This window comes from Hemitrygon akajei, unplaced genomic scaffold (genome assembly GCF_048418815.1).
Source record: "Hemitrygon akajei unplaced genomic scaffold, sHemAka1.3 Scf000080, whole genome shotgun sequence".
Taxonomy (NCBI): Eukaryota; Metazoa; Chordata; class Chondrichthyes; order Myliobatiformes; family Dasyatidae; genus Hemitrygon; species Hemitrygon akajei.
This window is the reverse complement of record NW_027331966.1, coordinates 238,974-252,195: the sequence shown is the minus strand read 5'-3', so window position 1 is coordinate 252,195 and position 13,222 is coordinate 238,974. Positions and strand designations below refer to the sequence as shown.

The following is a 13,222-nucleotide window of genomic DNA, read 5'->3' as shown; positions in this document are numbered from 1 at the left end:
ATCACTTTAATTAGAAAAGCAGCTAACATCCCAACTGGTCTGTTCATCCACAGAGCAGCAGATGAACCCCGCTGTGTTCACATCTGCACTCCCTAGTGCAAACACTGCTACAGTGTCAGAGAGGGTGAGACTGGGGGACATATTCCTCAGCTCAGTCCACAGAAGCTGAAATTCCTGTCTGCCGGTGTTGTGTGATAGACACTGTGGAAGGGTGAGATGGGAATTAGGACAGGGAAACCGAGGGTTGTGGGATTGCGGCAAGGAAGGTGCAAAGGACTGAAAATATCTATAAATAATATTGCAATTAGTTAAACTGTGACCGTCTGGATGGGAAGCTCACTACATCCATAAGCCCATCATGTCTGTGAAAATGGAGCCCGGAGCAGTGATCTCTGATCTCGCTGATAAGGGAGAGCGGGCGGACAGTTCTAAACTCCTCCTGAGCCTGGTGATGGAGAAAGGCTCCCGCGCCCAGAGGGTGATGTGGGAAACCTTCGTGAAAATGCGGATTGGTGTCCCAACGTTGGACAAAGTACTGAAGGAAATCCAGATGTATGGTGAGATAATATCAGAGATTAATTTAAATTTGAATCACAACACAGCACACTTCAAAATATTACAAAAATGATTTCCTCAATTTGTTTAAATTCAAACAAGTTGTGAACCTTCCCATCCACTAATTCGTGCTCAACTTTTACTACAGTTTCCCAGTGAGCTGAAAGGTAAGTGAACGTTCATTGAACATTGAAGAGTATAACACAGGAATAAGCCATTAGGTATATAATATTGTGCCGAAATGGATATGAAACAAATCAAACATGCCCAAACTCTAACCTCTCCTTCCTACACCATGTCCACATGCCCCCATCTTCCTTACATCCATGTGCGTATCAAAATGTCTCTTAAAAGCTTCTACCACCTTACCAGACAGTACCTTCCAGGCAGCCACGATTCTGTCATTTATAAAAACAGCTGTCCCTCACATCCCCTTTCACTCTATACCCCCTCACTTGCAATATATTCCCTCCGGTAATAGATACTTAAACTGTGGGAAATCGATTCTCTCTGTCCACACTATCTATGCCTCTCAGAATCCTGTCAGCCTGTCAGAGCCCCCGTCGGCCTCCGATGATCCAGAGAAACAATCTAATTTTATCCAGCCTCTCATGATAGCACATGCCCTCTAAACCAAGCAGCATCCTGGTAAATATCTTCTGCTCCCTCTCTAAAGCCTCAACATCCCTCCGGTAGTGGGGCAATTGGAACGGTACGCAGTGGCCCAGATGAGGTAGAATCAGAGTTCATAAAGTTGAAACTTGTCCTCTGTTTCCACCAACGGTTGTAATTTGACTAAGGTAATGTTAGGTATCTCACAACATTCAAACTGTCTCGGTTTATCGCTGCCTGTCAGTTTCTGAGGCACCATTTGCCCGTTGAAGGCAAGTTTCTGAAGTAGGTAAACGCAGGTGTAATTACTGAGAACTGAATGCCTCCAAAGCTGATCCAAGTTGGAACTGCACGCAATACTCCAAATCAGACCTCGCAAACGACCCATACGACTCCAACAAGACATGCCAATTTCTCTGCTCAACAGAGACGAGAGAATCTGCAGATTCCGGTAATCAAAGCAATGCACACAAAATGCTGGAGGATCTCAGCAGGTCAGTCAGCAGCTATGGGAATCAATATTTCTGGAAGCGTCCCAGCCTAAAACGTCGGCTGTATAAACGTCTCCTTAATTGCTGACTGCCTGCAGAATTTCTCCAGCATTGTGTGTGCCTATCCTCAACAGTTAGATTTATAACATCCTTTGCATCAAAGCTTTCTTTACAACCCTATCTCCACGTGACACTACTTTCAATTAATTAAATTCCTTTGGGTTGTATCTACTTTCTCAGTGCACTCTGCACTGTCCTGTCTTTCACTGTGTAATTCCTTCCCTGACTTGTCCTTTCAAATTGTAACACATTAGTGCGTCTATTTCGGATTGTGTTCCGTCACCTGCTGCACAGAATCCCCGTCTTTAGGCTCCAAAGAGAAATTTACTGACCTATAGGTGTTCGGTATTGTCTTTAATTTTCTCCATTTTCTGTCACAGGTCCAGGCTCAGTGATCACCGAGCTCCTGGCAAGCTGGGACGATTCCCAGCTGCTGCAGTTGATGGACTTCTACCGGGACAGGCTGGAGCAGGCGATGGAAGGAGGGGTGCACGGAGTGAGCCTGGCGTTAACGGCCGAGAATCAGTTCAGCGGAGAGGAACATCGGGTGAGTGTGAGGGAGAATGGGTTTGAATTTTCACACATCACAGGACTGATGGGTGTCGGAACTCTCACTCATCGGATAGTAAAGCATAAAAATATTTCACAAATAAATGTATATAATTCTTAAAACTGTGAATCAGAAGCAATGATTGAAAGAGGTGTAAATACCCCCAGTGGCAGCCAAATGTTCAGAGCAAGAGGAGCGGGTAACAATTAAATGAGGTTGCAATAAATGAGTTTAAATAGGTATAGAAACATACAAAAACCATTGCCGGCAGCCCATTCCACGCACTCACCACCCTCTTGTGCCAGCCTTTTCAGCCCTGGGAAAAAGCCTCTGACTATCCACACGATCGATGCCTCTCATCATCTTATACACCTCTATCAGGTCACCTCTCATCCTCTGTCGCTTTGAGGAGTAAAGGCCCAGTTCACTCAACCTATTCTCATAAGACGTGCTCACCAATCCATGCATCATCCTTGTAAATCTCCTCTCCACCCTTTCTATGGCTTCCACATCCTTCCTGTAGTGAGGCGACTAGAAATGAGCACAGTACTCCGAGTGGGGTCTGACCAGGGTCCGATATAGCTGCAACATTACCTCTCGGCTCTTAAATTCAATTCCATGATTGATGAAGGCCAATACACCGTACGTCTTCTTATACACAGAGTCAACCTGCCCAGCTGCTTTGAGTGTCCTATGGACTCGGACCACAAGATCCCTCTGATCCTCCACACTTATCATTATATTATATTTATATTTAAACACCATCTGCCACTTCTCAGCCCAGTTTTGAATCCTATCAGTGTCCCGCTGTAACCCCTGACAGCCCTCCACACTATCCACAACACCTCTAACCTTGGTGTCATCAAATACGGTAGGAAATTTTATTTTGGGAAGACCGTGCAGCGTGACGGCAGGATGGCCGTGAGAACCAGGGCATCATCTGTGTATGCCACAGGAGCATTAGTGTGTTCTGTTCTGGGTGGAAATGACTGTGTTTCAATCTGGAATTGCAAACAGTGTGAATCGGTCAATACTGCCATGTTGTAATGTGTAATCTCTGAATAAATCTCCACTGGAAAAGGCAAAGGAAAGGCATCAGGTGTCAGCTGGTAATCCGCTGTCATGTTGGACACTGGCGGAATGAGGAGATGAATCACATCATCTTTTCTGCAAACTTCTCTGAGACTGCTCACGCTGATACAATAACCTTCCTGATTTCTTTCATCTGTGATGGTTATTTTCATATTTCTGTTTTGCTCCGTCAAATCCAGTGAGGAATTATTTATGGATTTGGAGCCACGTCAATGAAGCGGTCACAGACCAGCCAGGATCTCATTGACTGGTGGACCAGGTTCACGGTGAATGTCCCTCCGTGTGCTCTGCACTCAGAATGTACAGTCCATGTCCAGACAGGATCAGCACCCGTCCGGGTGACTGCTCAGTGTGATCCCGTTACAGAGCACATCATTTACTTCTTATTCTCTGTGTGAATCTGTCAGTCCCCAATATGTTCACCGTTACTCTTCACAGAAAATCTCTGATCTCGCTGATAAGGGAGAGCGGGCGGACAGTTCTAAACTCCTCCTGAGCCTGGTGATGGAGAAAGGCTCCCGCGCCCGGAGGGTGATGTGGGAAACCTTTGTGAAAATGCGGATTGGTGTCCCAACGTTGGACAAAATACTGAAGGAAATACAGATGTATGGTGAGATTATATCAGAGATTAATTCAAATTTGGATTGAATACAGCACACTTTAAAACTTTACAAAAATGATTTCCTCAATTTGTTTAAATTCAAACAGGTTGTGACCTTTCCCATCGACCAATTCCCGCTCAACTTTTACTAAAGCTTCTCAGTGAGCTGAAAGGTAAGTGAACATTCATTGAACATTGTAGAGTATAACACAGGAATAAGCCATTAGGCAAGTAATATTGTGCCGAAACAGCTAAGAAATAAATCAAACAACCCTGAAGTCTAATCTCTCCTTCCTTCACCATGTCCACATGCCTCCATCTTCCTTACATCCATGTGCCTGTCCAAACGTCCCTTAAAAGCTTCTAATAATTTGCCTCTACCACCTTACCAGGCAGTGTGTTCCAGGCAGCCACGACTCTCTGATTTAAAAAATAAGCTGTCCTTCACATCCCCCTTCATTCTACACCCTCTCACCTTCAATATATTCCCTCCGGTAATAGACATTTCAACCGCGGGAAACCGATTATCTCTGTCCACTCTATCTATGCCTCTCGTAATCTTGTCATCCTGTGTCAGAGCTCCCCTCGGCCTCCGATGATCCAGAGCAAACAATCTAATTTCATCCAGCCTCTCATGATAGCACATACCCTCTAAACCAGGCAGCATCCTGGTAAACCTCTTCTGCTCCCTCTCTAAAGCCTCAACATCCCTCCGGTAGTGGGGCGATCGGAACGGTACGCAATGGCCCAGATGTGGCTGAAGCGGAGTTCAAAAGGTTGAAACTTGACCTCTGTTTCCATCAACGGTTGTAATTTGTGTCGGGCGGTTCAGTTGTTGAGACACGAGGATCTGACCAGGTAAATACTGGCACTGTGACAGAGAACACAGTGAGACACAGGGAAACGTGTTTGCTAGAGGGAGAGTTTTCACAGGACATTTTGAGGAAAGAGGCAGAGAGCTGGCGAGTTTGAGGAAAGTGGTCACACTGCGCTGGGGCCTGCAACTACAGATCCCCACTGGAATCTGAGTGGAGAAGGGGGCGATCTGGAGAATGGAAAAAAAACTTATATTTCTTAACAGCAAATAGTCAAAACCTTCTCTTGCCAACCACTGCCCCCTCCTGAACAGCCTGATCGTTAACCATTTTCTAAACTTCCCCAGGTCCCGCAGATTATCTTTTCTTAGCGTTGGGCATCCACTGAAGTTCCAGTCACAGAATAGTAATAATAGCATCACTTTAATTAGAAAAGCAGGTAACATCCCAACTGGTCTGTTCAACTACAGAGCAGCTCTCACCAGAAATACAAGGAATCTTGGACAGAACCCTGGTTCAGTCTCTCTCATTTACGACAACAAATCCCAAAGATGATAATTTAAATATGGGGCCAGAGATAGACGAATCTGGAAGTTTACAAACTACTCACGTTTCTGGGACCTCTGTAAATATTGCTCCAGTCCACACCCGGTCAATGAAACCCCTCAGTGTCCCTGACCACGGGTTTAGTAAATCACTACAAGCTTGATCATCATTGTCCTTCATCCTGTTTGCAGAGGGAACACACCCAACAGTGAAATTCCCACACCAATTTCTGAATATGAAACAGATACAGTCCCTGATTATTGAAGAACATCATTTCTGCCACTGTCACATTCTCTAAAGTGAATATGTCCACAATCACTGTTTTCCTACACTCCGTATCACAGCCGAATACATTGAATAGAGACCCAACACACCCCTGACAGGATCCTGTCGCACTGTGAGACACCACACAACTCGGGCAGGGTCCTGACACACTGTCAGACCCCACACACCCCTGACTGGATCCTGATACACTGTGAGACCCCACACACCCCTGACAGGGTCCTGACACACTGTGAAACCCCACACACCCCTGACAGGGTCCTGACACACTGTGAGACACACACACCCCTGACAGGGTCCTGACACACTGTGAAACCCCACACACCCCTGACAGGGTCCTGACACACTGTGAGACCCCACACACCCCTGACAGGATCCTGTCGCACTGTGAGACACCACACAACTCGGGCAGGGTCCTGACAAACAGTGAGACACCATAAAACACTGGCAGTGTCCTGACACAATGTGAGACACCAGACGTGCCTGGCAGTGTCCTGACACACCATGAGACCACACACAAATCTGAGAGGCTCCTGAAACACGTTGAGACCCCACACACCCCTGACAGGGTCCTGATACACTGTGAAACCCCACACACCCCTGACAGGGTCCTGATACACTGTGAAACCCCACACACCCCTGACAGGGTCCTGACACTCTGTGAAACCCCACACACCCATGACAGGGTCCTGATAGACTGTGAGACCCCACACACCCCTAACAGGGTCCTGACACTCTGTGAAACCCCACACACCCCTGACAGGGTCCTGACACACTGTGAGATCCCAGACACCCCTGACAGGGTAAGATACACTGTAAGACCCCACACAATCTGACACGGGGTTGACACACTGTGAGACCACCCACACCACGGCAGCTTCCTAACGCACAGGGAGACGCCACACAACGATGGCAGGGTCCCGACACACTGTCAACCCGCAAACACTGTGAGATCCCACACGTCCATGACAGAGTCCTGACACAATGTGAGATCCCACACGTCCATGACAGGGTCCTGACACAATGTGAGAACCTACACACCCGTGACAGGGTCCTGACACACTGTGAGACCCCACACACCCCTGACAGGGTCCTGACACACTGTGAGACCCCACACACCCCTGACAGGTTCCTGACACACTGTGAGACCCCACACATCCCTGACAGGGTCCTGACTCACTGTTAGACACCACACATCCCTGACAGGGTCCTGACACACTGTGAGACCCCACACACCCCTGACAGGGTCCTGGCACACTGTGAGACACCACACACCCCTGACAGGGTCCTGGCACACTGTGAGACACCACACACCCCTGACAGGGACCTGACACACTGTGAGAACCCAAACACACCTGACAGGGTCCTGATACACTGGGAGAGGGCACACATCACTGACATTGTCCTGACACACAGTGTGACCCCACACACCCCTGACAGGGTCCTGATACACTGTGAAACCCGACACAACCCTGACAGGGTCCTGACACACTGTGAGATCCCACACACCCCTGACAGGGTCCTGACACACAGTGAGACCCCACACACACCTGACAGGGTCCTGACACACTGTGAGATCCCACACACCCCTGACAGGGTCCTGACACACTGTGAGACCCCACACACCCCTGACAGGGTCCTGACACTCTGTGATATCCCAGACACCCCTGACAGAGTAAGATACACTGAAAGACCCCACACACTCTGACACGGGGTTGACACACTGTGAGATCACTCACACCACGGCAGCTTCCAAACGCACAGGGAGACGCCACACAACGAGGGCAGCGTCCCGACACACTGTGAGACCCCACACACTGTGAGATCCCACACGTCCATGACAGAGTCCTGACACACTGTGAAACCCCACACACCCCTGACAGGGTCCTGAAACACTGTGAGATCCCACACGTCCATGACAGATTCCTGACACACTGTGAGATCCCACACACTCCTGACAGGGTCCTGACACACTGTGAGAAACCACACACCCCTGACAGGGTCCTGGCAGACTGTGAGACCCCACACATTCCTGACAGGGTCCTGACACACTGTGAGACCCCACACACTCCTGTCAGGGTCCTGACACACTGTGAGACCCCACACATACCTCAGACAGGGTCCTGACACACTGTGAGACCCCACACACCCCTGACAGGGTCCTGACACACTGTGAGACACCACACACCCCTGACAGGTTCCTGACACACTGTGAGACCCCACACATCCCTGACATGGTCCTGACACACAGTGTGACCCCACACACCCCTGACAGGGTCCTGACACACTGTGAGACACCACACACCCCTGACAGGGTCCTGACACACTGTGAGACACCACACACCCCTGACAGGGTCCTGACACACTGTGAGACCCGACACATCCCTGACAGGGTCCTGACACACTGTGAGACACCACACACCCCTGACAGGGTCCTGACACACTGTGAGACCCCACACATCCCTGACAGGGTCCTGACACACTGTTAGACACCACACATCCCTCACAGGGTCCTGACACACTGTTAGACACCACACATCCCTGACAGGGTCCTGACACACTGTGAGACACCACACACTCCTGACAGGGTCCTGACACACTGTGAGACACCACATACCTCAGACAGGGTCCTGACACACTGTGAAACCCCACACACCCCTGACAGGGACCTGACACACTGTGAGAACCCACACACCCATGACAGGGTCCTGATACACTGGGAGAGGGCACACATCCCTGACAGGGTCCTGACACACAGTGTGACCCCACACACCCCTGACAGGGTCCTGATACACTGTGAGACCCAACACACCCCTGACAGGGTCCTGACAGACTGTGAGATCCCACACACCCCTGAGAGTGTCCTGATACACTGTGACACCCCACACACCCCTGATAGGGTCCTGACACACTGTGAGACCCCACACACCCCTGACAGGGTCCTGACACACTGTGAGATCACACACACCCCTGACATGGTCCTGACACACTGTGAGACCCCACATACCCCTGACAGGGTCCTGACTCACTGTGAGATCACACACACCCCTGACATGGTCCTGACACACTGTGAGACCCCACACACCCCTGACAGGGTCCTGACTCACTGTGACACCCCACACACCCCTGACAGGGTCCTGACACACTGTGAGACCACACACACTCCTGACAGGGTCCTGACACACTGTGAGACCACACGCACACCTGACAGGGTCCTGACACACTGTGAGATCCCAGACACCCCTGACAGGGTAAGATATACTGTAAGACCCCACACACTCTGACACGGGGTAGACACACTGTGAGATCCCACATTCCTCTGACAGGGTCCTGTCACACTGTGAGATCCCACACACCCCTGACAGGGTCCTGACACAATGTGAGATCCCACACGTCCATGACAGAGTCCTGACACACTGTGAGATCCCACACGTCCATGACAGAGTCCTGACACACTGTGAGATCCCACACACATCTGACAGGGTCCTGTCACACTGTGAGATCCCACACATCCCTGACAGGGTCCTGACACACTGTGAGACCCGACACATCCCTGACAGGGTCCTGACTCACTGTTAGACACCACACATCCCTGACAGGGTCCTGACACACTGTGAGACACCACACACCCCTGACAGGGTCCTGACACACTGTGAAACTCCACACACCCCTGACAGGGTCCTGACACAATGTGAGATCCCACACACCCCTGACAGGGCCCTGACACACTGTGAGAACCCAAACACACCTGACAGGGTCCTGATACACTGGGAGAGGGCACACATCACTGACATTGTCCTGACACACAGTGTGACCCCACACACCCTTGACAGGGTCCTGATACACTGTGAAACCCGACACAACCCTGACAGGGTCCTGACACACAGTGAGACCCCACACACCCCTGACAGGGTCCTGATACACTGTGAAACTCCACACACCCCTGACAGGGTCCTGACACTCTGTGAGATCCCAGACACCCCTGACAGAGTAAGATACACTGAAAGACCCCACACACTCTGACACGGGGTTGACACACTGTGAGATCACTCACACCACGGCAGCTTCCAAACGCACAGGGAGACGCCACACAACGATGGCAGGGTCCCGACACACTATCAACCCCCACACACTGTGAGATCCCACACGTCCATGACAGAGTCCTGACACACTGTGAGATCCCACACGTCCATGACAGAGTCCTGACACACTGTGAGATCCCACACACTCCTGACAGGGTCCTCACACACTGTGAGACCCCACACACTCCTGACAGAGTCCTGACACACTGTGAAACCCCACACACCCCTGACAGGGTCCTGAAACACTGTGAGATCCCATACGTCCATGACAGAGTCCTGACACACTGTGAGATCCCACACACTCCTGACAGGGTCCTGACACACTGTGAGAAACCACACACCCCTGACAGGGTCCTGACACACTGTGAGAACCCACACACCAATGACAGGGTCCTGACACACTGTTAGACACCACACATCCCTGACAGGGTCCTGACACCGTGTGAGACACCACACACCCCTGACAGGGGCCTGACACACAGTGAGACCCCACACACTCCTGACAGGGTCCTGACACACTGTGAGACACCACATACCTCAGACAGGGTCCTGACACACTGTGAAACCCCACACACCCCTGACAGGGACCTGACACACTGTGAGAACCCACACACCCATGACAGGGTCCTGATACACTGGGAGAGGGCACACATCCCTGACAGGGTCCTGACACACAGTGTGACCCCACACACCCCTGACAGGGTCCTGATACACTGTGAGACACGACACATGCCTGACAGGGTCCTGACACACTGTGAGACCCAACACACCCCTGACAGGGTCCTGACACACTGTGAGACACCACACACCCCTGAGAGTGTCCTGATACACTGTGACACCCCACACACCCCTGATAGGGTCCTGACACACTGTGAGACCCCACACACCCCTGACAGGGTCCTGACTCACTGTGACACCCCACACACCCCTGACAGGGTCCTGACACACTGTGAGACCACACACACTCCTGACAGGGTCCTGATACACTGTGAGACCACACGCACACCTGACAGGGTCCTGACACACTGTGAGATCCCAGACACCCCTGACAGGGTAAGATATACTGTAAGACCCTACACACTCTGACACGGGGTAGACACACTGTGAGACCACTCACACCACGGCAGCTTCCTAACGCACAGGGAGACGCCACACAACGATGGCAGGGTCCCGACACACTGTCAACCCCCACACACTGTGAGATCCCACACGTCCCTGACAGGGTCCTGATACACAGTGAGATCCCACACGTCCATGACAGGGTCCTGACACACTGTGAGATCCCACACGTCCATGACAGAGTCCTGATACACAGTGAGATCCCACACGTCCCTGACAGGGTCCTGACACACTGTGAGATCCCACACACCCCTGACAGGGTCCTGACACAATGTGAGATCCCACACGTCCATGACAGAGTCCTGACACACTGTGAGACCCCACACACACCTAACAGGATCCTGACACACTGTGAGACACCACACACCTCTGACAGGGTCCTGACACACTGTGAGATCCCACACACCCCTGACAGGATCCTGACACACTGTGAGACCCCACACACACCTGACAGGGTCCTGACACACTGTGAGACCCCACACACCCCTGACAGTGTCCTGACACACTGTGAGATCCCACACACCCCTGACAGGGTCCTGACACACCGTGAGACCCCACACACCCCTGACAGGGTCCTGACTCACTGTGAGAGCCCACACACTCCTGACAGGGTCCTGACACAATGTGAGAACCCACACAACCCTGACAGGGTCCTGACACAATGTGAGACCCCACACACCCCTGTCAGGTTCTTGACAAACTGTGAGACCCCACACACCCATGTCAGGAGCCTGACACACTGTGAGACCCCACAAACTCATTTTAGGTTCCTGAGACACAGTGAGACCCCACACACACCTGATAGGGTCCTGACACAGTGTGAGACCCCACACACCCCTGTCAGGGTCCTGACACACAGTGAGACCCCACACACTCCTGACAGGGTCCTGACACACTGTGAGACTCAACACATCCCTGACAGGGTCCTGACACACTGTAAAACCCCACACACTCCTGACAGGGTCCTGACACACTGTGACACCCCACACACCCCTGACAGGGTCCTGACACAGAATGAGACCCCACACACTACTGACAGGGTCCTGACACACTGTGAGACACCACACACCCCTGACAGGGTCCTGACACACTGTGAGACACCACACAACCCTGACTGGATCCTGACACACTGTGAGACCCCACACACCCCTGACAGGGTCCTGACACACTGTGAGACACCACACAACCCTGACTGGATCCTGACACACTGTGAGACCCCACACACCCCTGACAGGGTCCTGACACGCTGTGAGACCACACATCCTTGTCAGGGTCATGATACACTGTGTGACCCCACGCACCCCTGACAGTGTCCTGACACACTGTGAGACCCCACACACCCCTGACAGGTTCCTGACACACTGTGATGCCCCACAAACTCATTTTAGGTTCCTGACACACTGTGACAACCCACACACACCTGACAGGGTCCTGACACAGTGTGAGACCCCACACACACCTGACAGGGTCCTGATACACTGTGAGAGGGCACACATCCCTGACATGGTCCTGACACACAGTGTGACCCCACACACCCCTGACAAGGTCCTGATACACTGTGAAAACCCACACACCCCTGACAGGGTCCTGACACACTGTGAGACCCCACACATCCCTGACATGGTCCTGACACACTGTGAGACCCCACACACTGCTGACAGGGTCCTGACACACTGTGACACCCCACACACCCCTGACAGGGTCCTGACAAACAGTGAGTCCCCACACACTCCTGACAGGGTCCAGACACACTGTGAGACACCACACACCCCTGACAGGGTCCTGACACACTGTGATACACCACACAGCCCTGACAGGGTCCTGACACACTGTGAGACACCACACACTCCTGACAGGGTCCTGACACACTGTGAGTCCCCACACACTCCTGACAGGGTCCTGACACACTGTGAGACCCCACACACTCCTGACAGGGTCCTGACACACTGTGAGTCCCCACACACTCCTGACAGGGTCCTGACACACTGTGTGTCCCCACACACCCCTGACAGGGTCCTGACACACTGTGAGACTCCACACACCCCTGACAGGGTCCTGACACACTGTGAGACACCACACACTCCTGACAGGGTCCTGACACACTGTGAGACACCACACACTCCTGACAGGGTCCTGACACACTGTGAGTCCCCACACACTCCTGACAGGGTCCTGACACACTGTGAGACCCCACACACTCCTGACAGGGTCCTGGCAGACTGTGAGACCCCACACATTGCTGACAGGGTCCTGACACACTGTGAGACCCCACACACTCCTGACAGGGTCCTGACACACTGTGAGATCCCACACACCCCTGACAGGGTCCTGACACACTGTGAGACCCGACACATCCCTGACAGGGACCTGACACACTGTGAGACCCCACACATCCCTGACAGGCTCCTGACACACTG

General features: G+C 51.9%; 1 protein-coding gene across 1 annotated transcript in view; it reads left to right on the top strand.

The window, feature by feature from the left end:
* The window catches only part of LOC140722580 (NACHT, LRR and PYD domains-containing protein 3-like), a 199,837-nt gene that overhangs the window by 5,785 nt on the left and 180,830 nt on the right, over positions 1–13,222 (top strand). The window contains exons 3-5 of the mRNA XM_073037295.1: positions 2,099–2,265; positions 3,799–3,970; positions 4,069–4,134. Coding sequence (XP_072893396.1) covers positions 2,099–2,265; positions 3,799–3,970; positions 4,069–4,134 — 405 coding nt within the window. The remainder of the gene's footprint in view (positions 1–2,098; positions 2,266–3,798; positions 3,971–4,068; positions 4,135–13,222) is intronic.